Source organism: Hippocampus guttulatus, chromosome 3 (assembly GCF_054856545.1).
Source record: "Hippocampus guttulatus isolate MCC_2025c chromosome 3, RoL_Hgut_1.0, whole genome shotgun sequence".
Lineage (NCBI taxonomy): Eukaryota > Metazoa > Chordata > Actinopteri > Syngnathiformes > Syngnathidae > Hippocampus > Hippocampus guttulatus.
In genome coordinates, this window is record NC_141263.1 from 9,434,515 (window position 1) to 9,454,350 (window position 19,836).

The 19,836-nt window shown below is 39.0% G+C and overlaps 2 protein-coding genes across 26 annotated transcripts in view; both read left to right on the plus strand.

Moving 5' to 3' along the window:
- The first annotated feature begins 393 nt into the window (after positions 1-393).
- Positions 394-15,511, plus strand: nr1h3 (nuclear receptor subfamily 1, group H, member 3). Of its 4 annotated transcripts, XM_086106574.1 has the most exons (12): positions 394-540; positions 3,790-3,949; positions 4,976-5,049; positions 5,528-5,608; positions 5,813-6,049; positions 6,576-6,842; positions 6,971-7,176; positions 10,012-10,191; positions 10,475-10,574; positions 10,883-10,996; positions 11,160-11,254; positions 12,765-15,511. In XM_086106574.1, the coding sequence occupies exons 4-12, from the start codon at positions 5,566-5,568 to the stop codon at positions 12,909-12,911; spliced, it is 1,389 nt and encodes a 462-aa protein (XP_085962700.1). In that variant the 5' UTR covers positions 394-540; positions 3,790-3,949; positions 4,976-5,049; positions 5,528-5,565; the 3' UTR covers positions 12,912-15,511. The 4 variants fall into 4 exon arrangements, with proteins under 4 accessions (XP_085962700.1, XP_085962699.1, XP_085962701.1 ...); XM_086106573.1 differs by lacking the exon at positions 4,976-5,049; XM_086106575.1 differs by lacking the exons at positions 394-540; positions 4,976-5,049 and having other exon boundaries at positions 3,773-3,949.
- A 499-nt stretch (positions 15,512-16,010) lies between these two features.
- Positions 16,011-19,836, plus strand: part of madd (MAP-kinase activating death domain) — a 43,096-nt gene continuing 39,270 nt past the window's right edge. For 17 of the 22 annotated variants that reach the window (XM_086106587.1, XM_086106584.1, XM_086106596.1 and 14 more), the window contains exon 1: positions 16,011-16,327. The gene's annotated coding sequence lies outside the window, so the exon portion shown is untranslated. The remainder of the gene's footprint in view (positions 16,328-19,836) is intronic. The other 5 variants (XM_086106595.1, XM_086106604.1, XM_086106603.1 and 2 more) reach the window with 1 other exon arrangement.

The window sequence follows — 19,836 nt, forward strand, 5'->3', positions numbered from 1 at the left end:
ATTGAAACGTATTTTTTATAACAGCAGTTCAATTCACAAAATCAAATTCATGTAAATACAACACAGAAAATTACAGGCCAAATCGTACATAATGTCCACATTAACAATTATTTTTTTGGTTTATATTTTATTCTAATGTCTTATTGCGGTGAATAGTGGGTTTTGGTTATAGCTCTGTTATAATAATCATTGCATTATGAATTTTATATATATATGGCACTCTGTATACACTGAATCATTTGGTATCTCGTTTACAATTGAACTATTTTGATTTACGGTTTCCACGATTTTCAAATATTTTCACGAGAACAGGTGTGAAACAATTTGGAAGTCATGAGTTGCTCTGCTGTTTTTAACCATTGACTATGAATGAGTGTCCTTCACTTCCTGTGTCGACTGCGGGCCTCTGCATCATATGATGCAACTACGTTGTTAGCTAGCATGCTAACTGGCTAGCTTCGGTTGTCATAACCGCTGTCATTAGACACAAACGCATGGTGTAACCTCAGTAAAAGAGGCAAGAGACTCGCAAACTATCAGGCAAGTTTCCAAAATATCCGCTTCAATCGCGTTTGGCCTCCTATGTCGACATAGGGGGCACGAAGTTAGCCAAGTTGAAGGTGTTAGAAGAGAGTTCCTTTCAATGCGAGTTGCTAATGCACAGATGTATTTGTTTAGATTACCCATCAAACTAATCTCGCTCGCGTTGTGTATCGCATTCAGACTAATTATCGAGCATTTTAACACCAGTGTCACGGTTCGTTGTAGAGGGGCTACAACGAACCGTGACAGTCATTATTTTTGTCGGCATGTATTGCCTCTCATTGAAAGCTAACGCCCTGGCAGTGTTTTTGTTTATGGTCTTGATGATGCTCAACTTGTGATTAACTTCACGAGAGTTGTCAAAGTGGTTGTACTAAGATCGACACGTTCTATAAGCATGCTATCGAACCGTAGAGCACCTAAAGCACGTATAAGGTATTCGGAGTTTTGTCAGGTCACTACTGTGTTTACCAAGGCCTGCTTATTATTCTGAACGATTACGTCTGCGCAGTTGCGATAACGGTAATGTTACAAAACAAAACAGTCATAATACATTACTTATGAGGCTGAAGTATATCTGTTAAATCAACTTGAACTCATAACTATCGTATAATTCAGCGACAGTCGTGTCTTAAGTTGTACCAACAATGCTTTGGTCTGTTTAAGTTTGAATGCGTTTGCTCCATTAAAAAATGGCAGTGGTTATTTTGGCCGTGATTACAGACAGTAGTGGTTGTAGTACAGTACAGTTGGCCGTGAATAGGTTCAGGCTGCCGTGTTTACGGTTCAACCGGCCTCCGATTGCAGCTGTGGCTGTTAAGGCAATACCTGTCTAGTAACTTCGTGTTTCCTAATAACATTATTTTAACTTTGTTTAAAAAATATTGGTTAAACCCTTGAACTTTTCTTAATTATAACACAATGTGTGTGTGTATGTGTGTGTGTGTGTCACACACAAAATAGAAAGGTTATGACTACGAAACACAGAAAACAAACAAACTGACATTGCCCTAATAGCGAAAATCGGAAGCAAGTTGAACCGTAGCACGGTAGCTTCAAAAAAATCATGGCCAACCTAATGTAATCACAGTAAAATAGCCGATTCTCAGCTGGCCCATAATCACTTGCTCTGGCGCGTGATCAATCAGAGACGTTCTCTGCAAAATAACGTTAGGAGGATCGTTGCTGGTCACGGCAAAATAATCACTGCCATTATATTTTATGCCTATTTTAGAATTGTTTTTTTTAATTCAAGATGTGTGATGTCATGATTCCCTAAAACTGTTGTATTAATTTAGACAGTGAGTCATCATCCAAAAATATTTGAAGTTATTATTTTGACGATCACTCTCCCACCCTGGTTCCTGTTCAGAGAAGTGAAAATATTTTGGAGTGTGTGAAAGGGTGTGTAACAATGATGTACTTCTTCTTCTAGGCGTATTTGTGGGAACTTTGATTCTTTTGTAGACGACCACTCCTTATGAAAGCCCTGATTCTTTGCTTTCACACCAAGATGTTGCTGAGTATGGTTGTCCACTTTTGTTTCATCGAAGGGTGTGACACCTGAGACCAAAAAGAATACTGAAATTCTGTGTTTTCCAAATGTATTGCAAAATATGAAACCCATTCAGTTCATGCTTTGATGGCGACTGAAATTCGATATTCGTGTGTCTTCATGCGTATGACAGTTTGCTGTCCTTATTACGTTGAGCTTTGCAGTGTTCATTGGGCTGTTACAGGACAATACAGGGCAATTATGCAATATTTGTGCATTATTTGTGAAGAAGAAATTACATTATTATTATTATTTTATTTTTTTTGTAACTAGCATCTTTATTATTTCAACCACACATAGGACCATACAAATCTGAACATATGAATACAGAGGACGTCGTACATTTCCACCCGTGTTTAGTTTCCATGTTCAGACGGCCCTTTTACATTATTATTTTAATGAAAAAAGTATTATGCAAGCAAGCTCAGTCTAGTTGATCAAATTAATTATAATGGCTCAAGTGATATAGTGATAGTTGTGCTTTATGGTTGCATCTGATTGGTCAAAGTCAGATAAAAACATGAAACATGCATGCCTTTAGGATACAGATATTTCATTGGCCATTATTGTGGTGATCATCTTTTTCAATATATTGTGCAGCCCCACTATAACATATCAGACTTCGGTTTGATTCTTCTGAGTTTTGATGCATTTAACTTTTGAGGTTCCACAATATGTTATTTAAAAGCAATAGTAGTTGGCTATGCTGAAAGGATATGCTATTTCTGTAAACATTAGCTCGTTGTTTAACCACCGTCTGCTGTAATTTGCTTATTGATGAGACAACAACCTATCGAAAATGCCTCTGACAGTTTCACACTCGTTATTTTGAGGTACAGAAAATGCAGACATCTCTGACAATTGTGATCTCACTTCAGGTCAACCGTTGGTTAACTATTTTAAATTTTGGCTTGGGTTAAATATTTGAAGGCTATATAATGAAGTGCTCAATTAACATAACAATTACCCCCCCCCCCCCAAAAAAAAAACCATAAATAACAAAAACAACTCCTAATGACACTAGTGGATTGGATATGTTGCTCCAATATTTGAGACTAAAATCTGTTATCTGTGGTTGTAGTGACCACAGTGGATCATGAGTCCTGTACGCCTGCATATAAGAGTTTGACACTTTTGTCACATTTGACATGTAAATAAATCGGCCTTTACTGTCATTATTTTGTTTTAAATGTTTAATTACCAGCACTCTCTGAAAACAAAAGGTGACTGACCTGATAAGATGCAAGGGACATTGGACTTGGAACAGAATATCAGGGTGGGGATGATGACATGAGGTTTTATAAGCTAAAAGACTAAGTTTTTCCAATAAACTTACCAAATTGGTTAACATAGGTATTGTGCATTAACTAAAAACATTTTTAAATGTATGACATTCAAATGCTATCGGTCATTTGGAGAGTTAATACAGTTTTGTCAAACTGTATTATGAGTGAACTGGATTTCAGGCAGGTGAGCTTTGTTTTCGTGTGTTGGTGGAACTCATTTGAGAGAGGTGGTTTGAGGGGGTGCTGATCATTTTTTGTCTGCTGTTTTGTGTGTCTTTGTAAAAAATGGCTGCTCCAACAGGAAAGGACTGGAGCACTGCTGGGGATTGAAGAGCCATGCAAGTGACCAATAGTGACCTCTTGTGTTCCCTCCCCCTTACCCTGTTTTCCTCTTGTCTCCCACAGAGCTTTGTAGGAAGGAACTCATCTTCTCCCCTTCTCTCTTATCAAGTCAGCAAACTTGGGCCCAATAAATCAGAGTGTATTGGCACCCTCAAGGCTATCGATGGACTGAGACTGATGGACTTGCACGCATTAGGCGATAAATAAGATATCAGCATCAGAGGTAAGGTCAGTCTCGGAAGTCATTTTATGCAGGCTCATTTAAGCAAAAGGTGTCCTCCTGATCTGTCAAAGGTTTCCTGCTTTTGAGGGAACAATCTTTTATCTACCCATTGTATGTAACAAACACCTTTTGATGTTTTGCCTGACTCTTGATAATGTGAACATTTTGCCAAAATGATACACTTGAATACTTTATGAACGAAGAGGGTCATGGCACAGTTTGCATACTTGGTTTTAATAATGGCGGAAAAGGTATTCTTGCTTGCTGATGCGACGAGTCAATTGCATTGCCATGTTAAATGCACATTTTAGGAGGAAATGGAAAAAAATCAATAACTTAAGTGTTTATGCTGTGCACAAGATCATGACATGTTTGACTGCTGTTGACCCATTGCTTATAAGGTTTTGTTTAGCTTTGTGGGTACAAATGACAAAACAGACATTTGTTCTGGCGCAGAACACAACGCTGCTTGTGATTTGTCTTAGGCTTTTATGAAGTTTTCAATTGAAATTCAGCAGAAAAAATACGTCATAGATGGCAGACATGAATGAAACATGAAAAAAGCTTATAGCAAAAAACATTTTATTCCTCCAAGTAAGATTATGTGCACATTTTTGTCATATTGCTCTTACTGAAGTTTTACTGTAATATTATTTAGAGAATGTTAAAAACTGCAATCTTAGTATGATTTTTAGAGATGACAGAAATTAAGATAAACTGGGCTTTCAGTGGGATTTTCCCAGTGATTTTCCACCTAATTGACTTAATCTGAGCTAGTTGTGCACGCGCCAGAGAAACAGTTTGTATTATAATTCTTATAGTCACATTTCAACATGTTGAGAATATATACTTACGTTTAAAGTATACCACTTATACTTTAAACCCATTTTCCTTGAAGCTTTGGACAAAATAGCAAAGATCATGTCTGTGTCTGCTGATAAGAGTTTCCTGAATCCATCTATATGTGGCACATGACCAACTTTCATTTCTGCTTTTCTACATGCCTCTTTATAATCGTGGCCAAAGATTATTTCTATTTGGGTTGTGCTTGCAAGCAGTGGTCCCCAACGACCGGTGTCATTTAGTACCAGGCCACACAGGTATTTTATTCATTGATTGATTGTTTGTTTTTTCATTCATTTGTTTGTGTGTTATTGCCAAAAAGGGGCAAAATACCACCATTTACGGGCAGTCTGATGCATCGGTGTATATTGCATTTGTGTGTCACCTGTTGCTGTGAACACAGTTTTATAAGCCAAGACCACCTTCAAAGGACAGTAACTAGTAATGTATCATGTGTTTCATTTTGGAAGTAACTTGCCCAGCAATAGTCAAGACACATTACCATGCTGTTAGAATGTTTTCAAATGGAGAAATTTTGCATTACAGTATTGACAAAATAGTTAATCATTAATGATGCATGAGGCATCGCTTTCGCACTCCGCTTTATTTTCTTTCGGTTTCAAAAAGAAAATTAATATTTTACTTACAGCATGTAAACCTATGGCTGACTCATGAAATACATTGTACAACCCAACCGTCATTACTGAGTCCTGCCCCTCCTTTTTTTTTTCATAGGTACATAGATTTCGTTATGACAACCAGCTGTTCAAAAGATGTCAACACTGCCTGTGACTGATGTCCCAGATGTTGGTCATGGTAAGTTATTTGTCCTTAATTATTTGAAGATAAAATAGCATCATGGTCTTTTGTGGAATATAAATAATACAAATAAATCTAACATGACCGCATTATAATACGCTGATAATTTTCCTTCTTTTAAAAACTAAAAATTGACAGGCTCAAACATAAAAATTGATTCTTTGATCTGAAAATTAGTGACAGTTTTGTCCCACCGGTCAGATGAGAGTAAAGTATTTGATGGGGCTCCGGAGCTACAACTTCATTGCATGGTGGAGGAGAGCAATGACAGCGCCACAATGAAGCATGAAAACCTGTTATCTCTCGGTGACCTGTCCCAGCCAGATGACTTCCCCGCCCCACCTCATAATGGCTCTGCTCCCACTGGGATGAGCAGCCCTTTTCCGGTTGAGCTGAGTGACACCAAGCCTGATGTGGGCGACACATCCACCGGCACAGGTGAACGATAACACATGAAAAATAATAATTCCTCTATATGCATTTTATTCGTAGAGTCGGTCTTCAGTCAAGTTTGATAATTTTGTATTTTACTTTGCTTTAAATTCAGAGACCACAAAATATTTTTGAAAACGGAATAGCCAAACTGCATTAGTACTGTAAAACGGGAGTATCTAGTTAGCTACACGGCCACTCAACTCTGGAAAACAAATACATTTCCAGGTTTTAAGTGAGACACACACACACGCACACACACACACACACATACACACACGCACACAGTCGCTCAAAATCACTAGGTGGATTTAACAAAAGCGCGTGCCTGTCTGTGTGCAAATGTGTGTACACTTGTGTACATTAATCAGAACACCACAAAGTGGTGTTTTGCTTTGATTATTGTCAGTTGATCATTCAAAAAGGGTTTCGTTTCTTTCTTTTCTGCAATTTTCAATTTTACCCAAAATAGATTTGGTAAAAAGACATTTAGCTGCTTTTCACCTGTATTTTATGTATATATTCTATGTAGATGGTCAGCCAGTGAAGAGAAAGAAGGGTCCTGCCCCGAAGATGCTGGGCAATGAGGTGTGCAGTGTCTGCGGTGACAAGGCCTCTGGATTCCACTACAATGTTCTAAGCTGTGAGGGCTGCAAGGGCTTTTTTCGACGTAGTGTCATTAAAAGTGCTCAGTACTCTTGCAAGAACAATCAACGGTGTGAAATGGACATGTACATGCGACGCAAGTGCCAGCAGTGCCGCCTGCGCAAATGTCGCGAGGCAGGCATGCTCGAACAATGTGAGTGTTTAGAAGCCAAATCAATCTGAAATTTCACTGTATTTTGTACATTAGCAATATACAGTAGTATGGTAATTATCAGCTTTTTGACTGTGCATTAGTTGTAAACTGTTACATTTGGAACATAGGTGTGCTCTCTGAAGAACAAATTCGTCTGAAGAAGATGAAGAAGCAGCAGGATGAGGAAACGGCCCACTCGTCCACAGTGGTCACTCCCACTCCTCCACAGGAAGTAGCTTCACTGGATCCACAGCAGCAAGAAATGATTGAGAAGCTGGTGGCCATGCAGAAGCAATGCAACAAGAGATCCTTTCTTGATCGACCAAAAGTGACAGTAAGTTCATATTTCAGTGTTTTATTGCAACAGTGTAATTTGTTCTCAAATTCCTTTGTTTCCTTAAACTTCACTTGCTGTGGAAAATTCAACAAAACAGTGGTTGATGCTTGAGTGACACTCACATGCTCTCATTGATGTAGAAGGTCACACCCCAGCTGAGGAGACTGAATGTATACACTATTATTTTATTATTATTATTATTATTATTTTTAAAATTCAGTGTCTGACATTAAGGATGACCAGTATGGTGCTGTGTCAGGCCACCAAGGCGCTGGCCAGTACACATTCCACAATAAAATTAACCTTCATAGATTCGTGCACTGGTTCACTCAGACCGTTCGGAAACTCCTTGCGTTGTCCCATGTGCCATTCAGTGATTCAGAGTCCACCAAAAACTGAGTGCTGATGCACGCTCGAGGTGCTCCAACTATGGACACAATGCTCAAGTGTATCAGACAGTGCAGATGGAAATAGTTCAAGCACGAGCTGGTGATTGGCTTAGAACAGTGGTTCTTAACCTGGGTTCGATCAAACCCTAGGGCTTCTGTGAATCTGTCTCAGGGGTTCGACGGAGCCTCTGCCATGGAGGTAAAGGCACCCCTGACTCAACATGTCAATAAGTTATGACACGCCTGCTTGGCCATCACTAGCTGGTTCAGTTTGTGCACAATTCACAGCACAAGTCACTAATCATCGTCTTCCTCGCAGTGGATAAGCTACACTTCTGACTCTTTATCATCACAAAGCGGGTACAGGGATAAAAAAGGAGAAGCCATGCTAATTGCTAAGCTATCATACCAGACATCAAGTCACAAAACGTGTCGGGAAAGAAACAAATATGCTGCATAACTATAAAGGAAATTAATGAGGCCGTCACAGCATTTGTCAACTGAGAGGAGGGGCATTCAAGGTTACATTTCTATCAATGTAGTAAACATTTATCATATAAGATAACCTTTATTAGTCCCACAATGGGGACATTTGCATAGTTTCAGCAGCAATCCTGGATACAGGATATACAAAAATAGGATGCTAGAGAAGACATTTGTACACTGCACAAAATAGAAACTTTTGTCCGTGCTTGCTTAAACTGTCCAATCCAGTCTTAACAATTTTCCTTTGTTTTGCTTGCAAAAAAAGAGTGTTGAATTCAAATTAAAAATTTTGAGGTCTGATTAATCCGATTTATTAGACTTCTTCTGTTGAAAACAGAGTTGGTAAAAGCTAATTACAAGTTTCAAATTAAGTGGTTTCGCAAATTTGGATTTTGTGCCTCATTAAAACACACTGAACAGCAAAACTGAGAATCAGAGTCTATAGCAGGGGTGGGCAAACTTTTTGGCTCGGGGGCCGCATTGACTTTTAAAATTTGACAGAAGGGCCAGGTCAGCACGAGCTATGGTACATTAAAAAAAAACTGCATTTGTTGACAGTCCATATCAAACATCAACAGAACAAAAGCATGAAAGTACGGTATTAATATACTTTTTTTAAATGACAAAAGTGTTGTTGATGACCTATTTTAGCCTGTGCATCGCTGCAGATGGGTTGTGATCAGACCAGTAGAAGTAGAGCGATACAGAGGTACTAGGTGGTCGAAAAGATTGCCCCCCCCCCCCCCCCGTGTTCTGCAACTTCAAGTCAATGCGCCACCTGGCGGTGAAATGCCTGTCATTACAAGTCCAATTGAAATGAATGCAATAATTCACATCGAACCTTAATTGTGGACCAACCTTCGGCGGGCCGGATTAAAAAGACCAACGGGCCGGATTCGGCCCACGGGCCGTAGTTTGCCCACCACTAGTCTATAGTGTTTGCTGCTATTCACATTATGTATTTAAAAAAAAGAAAATATTGATGATAGTAAGGGAAAACAATTATAGCTATTTCTATTATCTGTTGTTAAATAAAATCCATGCTTCAGGTCCCTGGGATTAATTTTTACAAAAAGTCCGCAAAATTCGAACGTTTCTCCTTAAATTAAGTCATTGATTAGCAAAACTGCTCCTCAATGAAAATAGACAGATACTTTTGGCATGTTAAAATCTCATATACTTTGATTCAAGCTGCATCTGTTTCCGTCATTACAAAGTTGATGTGATAAATACAATACAATAACAAATACTGAAGACATAATTTATTTTATTTTTATCCTATTCCATACTATACTGCAATAACGATTCCACGGTAAAGCTCTTGGTAAATGTATTTAAAAAAAGGAATTAATGACAATTTGCTATGAAAGTGAATTTATCCAGGTTGGCAGCTGTGCCGGATTCTTATGGATTATTTTTCCATGTGTCAAGGACATCAAGTGTGATAGTTGAACATGACGAGTCCTCTTAACTCCAACTTTCCTCCGGTTTCATTGCCATCGTGCATTGCAGCTGCGGGCTACCAAATGTTGTGACTCGTGCTAGTCCAAAACCCTTCTGACAGATTCCGAGTGAGGCTTGATATGATCTAATGTTTAAAATGTAAAGCCCCCAATCCTGAATGGGTACCACAAACGATGGCGTTTCCCCTCCTCTTCAGTATTATGATCAACAGTACAGTGTATGTCATGTAATAGTGCAGCATTTAATGAAGAAAAATGTAAATGTTATACTCTGATCATCCCAGTGTTGATATCAAACAAAAATTCTAACGATAGTATGATGGGATGTCAAATGTCATGTTGTAGAAACATTTTACAGTTGAGTCCGCTATTCACGGGTGATACCTAGGTCCAGAACCACGAGTATACGGAGTCCACTGTATAAGCATGTGGGTGTGTGTGTATGACTAAGTATGATGACTGCTCTTGTGTGTGTTTAAAAACAACAACCACAGCCATGGCCGCAGAATCAGGATCTACAGAATCGAGAAGTGCGTCAGCAGCGTTTCGCCCACTTCACTGAGCTGGCGATCATGTCGGTCCAGGAGATTGTGGATTTTGCTAAGCAGCTTCCGGGATTTTTAGAGCTCACAAGAGAGGACCAGATCGCTCTATTGAAGACGTCAACCATCGAAGTTTGTCATGTTTCTATTTTAAATGCTATTGCTGTAGCGCCAAGTTAGGAAATGTTTTTTTCCTCTGGATACAAGACATTATTTCTAATCAGCTTTTTGTGTCACATGCAAAATTGGTTAGGGGCTATGAATCAAACACATTACAATTCATAGTATCTGTAGCCTTTGACAGGAGAATTGCCCGGTTCAGTATTGCTGTGTAATCAGTTATTGCCAGTATATTGACTTTGTGTATATGTCTTCATTACAATATGAAATAAGCAATGATGTTTGTCTTCAACAGATTATGCTGCTGGAGACATCTCGTCGCTACAACCCTGCCATTGACAGCATTACGTTTCTAAAGGATTTTAGTTATAATAAGGAGGATTTCGCAAAAGCAGGTACGTTTTAATGGGTGTTTATGGACAATGTATGATAAATTATTATGAATCTTTATAACCCTACATACAGAGTTAATAATGGAAGAAGGATACAAATAGCAATAGGTTCTCGTGCAAATTGAAGCATTACTGTATTCGAGGCAAAGTATTGAAATTAAGAGACTGTTTTGTCACTTAAATAAACTCAGAAAGGTTCTTTCCTCCAGAAATATTTAAGATGCATGTGTAACATTATTTGTCAGTAATTTTTCAGAAGTCTGAAATAAATCTTATTTCTTCTTTTGTTTCTATCCCTCTCTTCTCAACAGGCCTTCAGTTTGAGTTCATTAATCCCATCTTTGAGTTTTCTAAAGGAATGAATGACCTGCACCTGGACGAGGCTGAATACGCTCTGCTTATAGCCATCAACATATTTTCTGCAGGTCAGATTTCATTCTGACCAAAGATTGTAACTATTAAGGAGTGCGGCAAAGCAAAATGTGTTTTTATAGTTATGTTCATGATTGGTCTTTTCTATCTGGCAGACATTGTGAATGTGTTTTCTGTTTGTTAAGAGATGTTTGTTTTACCTCGACACATTTTTAGATCGGCCAAATGTGCAAGATCATGATCTTGTGGAGAGGCTGCAACAACCTTATGTTGACGCTCTGCGCTCTTACATCACGATAAAGAGACCAAATGTAAGTGCCCACCTGTTTATGTAACCTCTTCTCTTGTTTCACACTGTGTGTCAACATGACCTTGTTGTTGTCATCACAACAAGCACATTGGGTCATGACCGAGGTAACTTTTGTATGCATTGGATGACACTCTTAAACCTTCTCTTACACACTAACACAAGATAACAAAAGCCCACACAAGCAAATGTATTTAATTAATAAATCATAATAATAATAATACAACACGTGTCCACTTCAAACGAGTAGATTGTTATTTGTCAATATTGCAGATATTTTGCTGACAACACATTTTTTGCCAAAATGCAGTCTGCTTGTTTTGCTAGACAATAGATTAAAATATAAATTAATTAACACAAAGAGTTTCGTACACTGGTGCCCATGCGGTCAGCGTAAAAACTGGTCCATTTTCTTTGGTCTTTTACCGTGTGTGGGACTGTTGTGCCCCACTGGGTGATCTGGCAGATGGAGCTGCTGCGCCCTCAACACATCTGGAAATGTTGTAACAAAAAGTAGACTATATTTTAGACCCGCTATAAGCTAGGTGGTGGTGGTGTAACATGATTTTGGTGGATTTGATTGAGGTACAGGCAGATAGATTCATGTATGGTGGACGTCATGGTAACGATTACATAAATATAACAGCAGCACGGTACAATCACTCTGAATCATGATCAAAATCAATTAATTGAGCAAATTATTATCATCACCTTAAAAATCACCGCCATGATCACACAACACAGCTACAGGGGTGGCGCGGGGTCACACACGGACAAACAATCGGGGGTGCCGACTACATCATCTGCAAGAGGAGATCTTGCAGTTTATCTGTACAAAATGCACTTATGTATGCAACAGTGTTATACACAGACTCGAGCGAGTCAATTTCTGCTTCAGCAATGTCAAGAACTGTGTGTGCTTCGACCTCCTTAAGATTTTAAAGTTAATGAGGGGACCCCTTTAGATTGGCTGATAGTCAGCTGCATTCCATCCTACAAGTTCAACACCCCAAATTGGCGCAAAAGCTTTCTTCCACCCTTGCAAGTCTAGGTAAATACCAAAAGAAAGAAACCTGCTGTGTGCACAGGTAGACTGTGCTTTGCCCCAGACTCGCTCTAGGGACCCCAAAACTGATTGTTGGTTTGACATTTGAACAATGGCAAATTGTGGTTGTTCATGTTCCACCCCAGTCCTATAAATTGGATTGGTAAACTGTTTTACAATGTGGTTGATACATGAATTCTACAGTGGCAAATCCGAAGATTCTGCAACCACTCTGGCGCTAGACCAAGCTCTCATGGTTTGTTAATTGCCCTTTGACACACCTCATCCACAAATGTTCATAGTTATTGAGATGTTCTATTTATGACCATGTGTAAAAGTGCAGGAAACTGTTTTCTAATGTCTAATATCTGAATTCCTGGCTTTACTATGAACAGCAATCCTTATTGGGATTATTTGGACCTTTTTTTTTTTTAATATACAAAATGTATCTTGTGATTTGTTTTCTCAGGATCACTTGATGTTTCCACGCATGCTGATGAAGCTGGTGAGCCTTCGTACACTGAGCAGCGTGCACTCTGAACAGGTGTTTGCCCTTCGTCTTCAGGACAAGAAGCTTCCCCCGCTGCTCTCTGAAATCTGGGATGTCACTGAATGACTGCAGTCCCAATGTCACACTCCTTGGCATATCGAATCTTGAGACAGACCTGACACCGGGCATGTCTTGAGCCTGTCTCATCTGGTCATGGACTACTTCCAGCATTGTGCTGTTGTCGGGCTTTTTGTGGGAGCGTCTCAATGCCTTTTTGCTCACAGACTCTGACATTTTTTTTCCCCCATAAACCTGTTCTTCCTTTTTGTGGACGTTGGCATGACTTTGCCAACATGAAATGCCAGCTGATGGGTTTGAATTATTCTTCTGATTCAACGTGTTAAAAGTTGAGTGCAGTTCTATTCTTTTCCAGCCTGAATGCTCTTGCCGTACAGCTGCTGTTGCTTCATGTTATGAATGATTCGAGCTCTGCTTTCAAGTTAATTTATTCAGTAGTCTTGCCATGGGTGGATTGGAAACTTCAGCTGCAGTTTTGGTTGACGTTAGGCCACACTTTTGCACCCAAGTATGACAAACATGTGCGTACATTTTAAGGACGTAGAGACAACAACGTTGGTATAGTTGCTCAGGTAAACTAATGTGAAGTAGAGGCATCCTTTTTTTAGATCACTTGAGTGCCCAAAGGGATCCTTTTTATCAATACTGATGCACACAAAATATTTATTTTCTTAAGACATGTGTGGAGTGCACAAGTTTCCACAAGATTGTACAATTTAATACAAACCCTTAATAACAGCAATCTATGTACAGTAAGAGGTGTCGTGTAAGGGAACAAGGGTGTGTAAAAAGTAGATCTCACATGTGTTGGACGGGTGATGCTACAGCCCCAAATTACTTAATGTGAACCTGCTTATAAATGTAAAAAAGATAAATCATATGTAGGATCAAATTAAACTACCACTTTTTGCATCTAATATGGAGATGTTTATTTGCTAACAGAGGAACGTAACTGATTTAAAATGTGAAATTTTATTCCACATACGTGATGATAAAGCGGGTGTGCAAACAGATGAACACCGACTGGGAAGATCTCTTAAATTTGTTAGCCATGCGAAATGATAGCAGAAAACAAACTGGATTTAATTCAAGTAGAATGTTGAAAGAAATCCTGACTTGCATGCATTTGGTTCCTCTTATGCAGTAAAGAATTGAAATGCAGTAAAAATACTGGTCAATAAATTTAAACATTTGTTAATTTTTTTACATTTTCTGTGGGTTTCACATGCTTCAGGAAAGTGAGCGAGAGATCACCTCATTGCACTGTTTTAATTGAGTCTCTTAACTGTCTTTTTCAAATTTTCCACATGACGTTAGCTGCTGTTTAATCACAAATGCCACCAACCATTTCAGATTGTTTTTCATACAAACAGTGGTCATGACATTTTTGGTAACCTTTTAGAATATTCAGCTACAGTTCCTGGTGATTTCTAAGGATAGGACATCTGAGTCGATTGAACTGTTCAGTAATGAAAAAAGAGATTCGTTTTTCACATAAGCACACACTGTAACACCACTTGGAGTAAAAGAGACATTGTATTTCTCAGTTGTAACAGGCTTGCCTGCTTTGGCTGATTAGGCCAATTAATTGTTTTTATTTGGGGGGAGGGGGTCTCCCAGATGGTCAAAATGTGTTAATAGCTTTTTTTCCAGAGCAGACATTTGTGCTTACCATAGTGGGAAAAGCACAGATGTTTCAAATATAATAAACAACTGATGGCAATGTTTTATTCAGGTTCACTTGCAAGCAGGCAAAGTAATTAGCTCCAGTTTAGGTGGCTCGGTAAAATGTACCATTTACAAGAATGCATTTCACATGCCAACCATGATAAAGGTCTTAAATTGTATCTGTGCAGTAATTAGGAGGGGAAATCTTTGTTCTACAAACCTGAACAAATCAGAAGAAAACAGCAGCACTACTTAACCAGTACAAGACTTGAAAGTAAAAATATTCACTGCTCATTTTGATTCCTTGGTTGTTTTTTAACATTTAATTGATAATGTGTCAAACAAATGTTTGTATTAAATAATCAAATTATTTGTAAGGCAGTGGATAATAATTGACATATTCCTGTTTTGGGTAGCTCATTGAAAGTGGTCTGCAGGTTTTAGTCTGTGTGATTACTTAAACAAAATTGTGTTCAGAAAAACTCGTTTGTTTGGCTACAGTACTGACTCTGTCACAAATTGTGCTGTTTAAAATTTGTATCTCTAATCTTGTTATGATTCTTCTGTCTCAAAAAAGGTGTTTATTTTATATTCTCTCTCTCTCTCATAATTGTATATACCGGTAATCTTAATAATAATGTAAGACCTGAGGTTTCGTGTAGTAATCACACATTTCAGATCAATATAGTGTTATGTTATTATGAAACCTTTCCATGAATACCTCTAAATTGTAATCATTGTTCCTAATCTAGATACATTTACTGAATATTGTGTACCAAACCTCTATCGAAACAATGATTTGGGCATACAGTTGGTAAAATGAAGATACTTGTAGTGTTTTTTAGTTTCTTTGTACAGTATATATTAACCTCGTTATGCAAAATGTTGACATTGTTGCGAAACCGAATGTAACTAATCGTGAAAGACTGTTTTACCCTTTACAACAATGTCTTTTATATTAGTAAAGTTTTAAGATTTGACTTAACGGATCCTCACAATTAATAGCACAAGTGCACTTGTTAATGCCCGGCAGGCAAAGTATAGGGCATGGACCACATATCGCTCCATACTGGCCCACCGAGTATTTACAATATCAAGAGTCCAAAAACAACATGTTGCATTAATTAAGCCATATTTTTTCTTCTACAACGGCTATTAAAATGTATGTATAGTATTGTAATTTATTTTGTATTATTTTAGCTCACCAAATAACTGGTAAAGTGGTTTATTGCAAATAATACAAGAACAAACAGTGGTTTGAACAAGCTGCATTATTTTGCCTTTTCCCCCCAATTTTATAAAATTCGTTTATTTACTTGATTTCATTCATTATAATTAGTTAATTGATCTAATGTAAGTAACAAAACGGAGTTAGATTTTTCTCTGTGACATTTAATAATTACATAAGTGTTTTTTTTTGAACATCGAGTTAGAATGGGAATGAGCTCCTAGTTCCGCGAAGCTTGATGCAGCTTCCGTTCAAGAAGTCACCACCGCAATATGCGGATTGCGGAACTTTCCTCAGATGAGGATGAAGAGGAGGATGTAGTAAAGGCAGGTTGAAGTTGACGGAACGGAGAGGTGTGAACGCGAATTTTGCATCCATTTAACTCGGCCGCCTACGATTCGCTCGACGAAGCCGAGCTTTTCAGATGACGCCTGCTGACGCACTGGTCGTGGGAGAGGACGATTCAGGCGCACGACTACTTGCCGGAGAAGGGCATCTACGCAGGCCGTCTGCCACCAGCAGCTGGCGTCGCAGCCGCCGTTAGCAGCTAGCTCGCTAATGTAAACAGGTAAGGATGTAACTTTGTCAAGGATAAACTCCTGCGCATATCGTCAACTTTTGCGATGGCCTAGTATTTTCATCGTATCGCCCTCGTCAATAAGATTTACACATGTCTTGCGGAGACTAAACGATAACGCTACTAGTAGCTGCTAACCAGCTAATCCAATAGTGACGTCGGAAAGCACCAAGCTAGCACTGTGGGCGAGAGAGGCGAATACAAGTCAAGACGAGGCCTGTCAGAGATGTTATCGCTGTTTTAAAATGGGTGATGACAGACTGATGGAATAATCAGTGTAGCTCTTCGGGGTGTCACAGCTGTACCCTAGGTGTTTTTACTGTAGTCATCACAACTATTTATCTTTTTTTTTATTCGACATTATCCTTGTGTATATGTACGTGTGTGTACTTTGTCTTGCGTTCAAATACGGTTAATGGCATTTGCAGTAAGAATAAATGGCCATTAAAAGACAGGGCGTCATTGACCGATTTAATTTGGATGATCACTTTCAAGGACAAATTCTCTTAAGTGCATTTTTTTTCTCCAATTTTACCCATCTGCGGAATTACTGTGATACATAAACTGAACACTTGATGACATGACCGCAATTTTACGGCATTGTCAACGTTATGAATGTTGACTTGGCTGGTAGGTAAAGAGGCTTTGCCAAAGTGAGTCCCAAATAAGTCCACAGAGACGCATATAATTTTCCATAGTGAAGAATTGACATACGGGTGATTTGCCTGCATGTATTATTTGGACATTTTTCCCTTGAGGTAATAATTGATATAGACGCAGTCTGTACCATCAATTGTCATCTTCATAAAAGCTTTATGAAGATAAACTCACCAGCTTTGAAAAATGGATTAGTCTGTCAAAATGATGTGCTGGCTGCATTAGCTATGACATTGTGGGCAAGCATTTTAAATGTTTGTTCTTTACTATAATGTACTACAGTAAATGCAGATCTGTCGTCTTTCTCTTTGAACCTGTACATTTTTGTCAGTCTGTCTGTCAGATACAGTAATTATTTGAAAAACATATTCAACTTATGTTCCCACAAGGTGAAATTCATCACACAGTACCTGATTACTTTTGATTTGCACACCACACGGTAGGGTTGGGTGGTATTTCGGTGATGTTATCCTGCGGTGTCAAAAAATAGCAACTTTGTCACTTTTAAGACCTTCGTAAATATGCAGTGCATGGGGACCTAATATGATATTAAATATATATATTTTTGGATTGAACATACAAACGTGCAATTATGTTTTCAACTCAGTATTATTATAAGTAAACTAATAGTAGGCTATAATGTTTATTGTAACTGCATGGGGATGAACATTATATTCATCACATGACAGCCCAAAGGACTACATGAGACAATGGACAAGCCCCCCAGGTGACAAAGGCCAGGTGACAAAGGGCGCGTATGGAAATTCACTCTGATGCTTATGCACTTCTGATGAGATTGAGTGTGTTCGGACCGGCAGAGTGAATTTCTGCACGTGCATCAAAGATGGCAGTTGCATAGCTCGCAACTCCAGGGCATTGATTCCCCCAAAATGCAACTACAGTGAAACTCCTCTACAACGAAATCATGTTTGCAGCAAGAAATTTTTCACAACAGGGGGTTTTTCACTGTAGCAAATTTGATCTCAGATGTAAGCACACACACACACACACACACACACAAAACGTATGTGTACACACACAAACATATGTGTACTCTATTTTTATTCCAATAGTGCATAAGTATGAGCACACACTTATTTGACACTTCACATTGTTAGTGTAGAAAGAAAAAAAGGGAACGAAATTCACGATCAACATTCACTTTCACTTACATCAATTTCTTTCATAATGTCTTTTACTTTGCTTCCTCCATATTTCATTTTCATCACTTTTACCCTCTCTTCCAGCATGTGAGCTCTTCTTGTCTTAGCTGCTTGACATCCAAAGGTCCGTTTTGTAGCCATTTTAGCAATGCAAAGTCCATGCTCGTCTGAATCCAACAATAACAAATACTTCCTGGACCCAGTGGCTTTTCTTTCCACCACCTCACTGTCTCTAACTCGACCTCCCCTCGATCACCACCCAAGACAGCGTTGCTCAGCTGATGTCATGCAATGAACTTTTAAACCAGCCACGGGACGCTTCGTAGTCCTCGATGGCCATAGTTAGCTCTCGAAGGCTAAAAACCTTACGCTAACTGGAGCGCTTCTCTCTCATTAGCGCTCCAGTTAGCGTAAGGTTTTTAGCATGATAACAAGTAAAGCATTTTCGAGGAAAATGCTTTACTTGTAATACGAGGAAACGTTCGTTTATTTGAATGTCCGTCGAGCCATAAGCAATTTACTCTGACCAGCTAATCGGATGCATTCTCCTCTATCTTCTCCGTATCTAGCTTCAGTATCTACACACATAGACAGTGAGGTCCCCCTTGGCCAATTGGAGGCCAGGATGATGCTCGGTAAGCCAATGGCAGAGCAGCTATGAGTATGTTGCGTTCAGGAAACTCGCAGCTGTGACCGAAATAAACATCGTTCACTATCTAAACCAGTGTGGTGGTTGTCGTTGCCGTTTCCGAACGAAGCAGTAGAGGTCACGGTTGGATTAGACTTCATTGTAGTGAATGTCTTCGCGAGGCTGGAGCAGAGAAAATGATTTCGTAGAATGCAACAGGGGTTTTTTTCGTCGTATGGGGGGCAGTAGAATGGGAATGGTGTTAATGCATGAAGATTTTTTCACATATGGGGGGTATTTTCGCCCATGTAGGTTTCGTTCTAGAGGAGTTTCACTGTACAGAAATTTCACATTTTTTTTCGGTGGTTAGTTCAGATGCCAACAGCTCAAAGAAGTCGGCAAGTTGCGCGAAACATATTGCAGCATGTCCGATGTTTGTAACAAACCAATCTGTGTGAGAATAACAAAAAGAATTATATATGTTAAGAGTGAAGAGAAAGGAGAGGCGAAAGTGTGCATTTGCCATTTAAAGCCCGGCTAGTGGCAAACTTAGAGCAAGTGGAGTTGCCGGCTATTGAGCATTAAATTAAATTCTTAAGCAGTCACCGAAGCCCAGCTAGACAGTTTAACACCTTTGTCTGCTGGTCTCTCACAGCGGCATACAAAGGGAGTTGGGCCATATCTATGCCGGAGATGAGACGAAAATACTCAGGTTATCTTGGTGCTAGATAGCCGCTTTACGACAAGCACATTGATTTAAAATTAGTCCAAAAGGATGAATGCTTCAGAAAAAGAAAGGACGGATGGTTGGAAGAACACCCTATGTTCTGCCATTCGATAGTTTATGGTTAAAGTAAGTTATTTTAAACCAAAGGTTGAAGCTACGTTATCATTAGCGTATTGGTTATCTTTTCAAAAACGTGTTTTAGACAACATATCGTGGAGATCAGGGGTGCTCATTACGTCGATCACGATCGACCAGTAGATCAAGGACTGGTCCCAAGTCGATCCGAGGTGGAGAGGGGGAAAAAAAACCCCATTTGTGTCTCTGT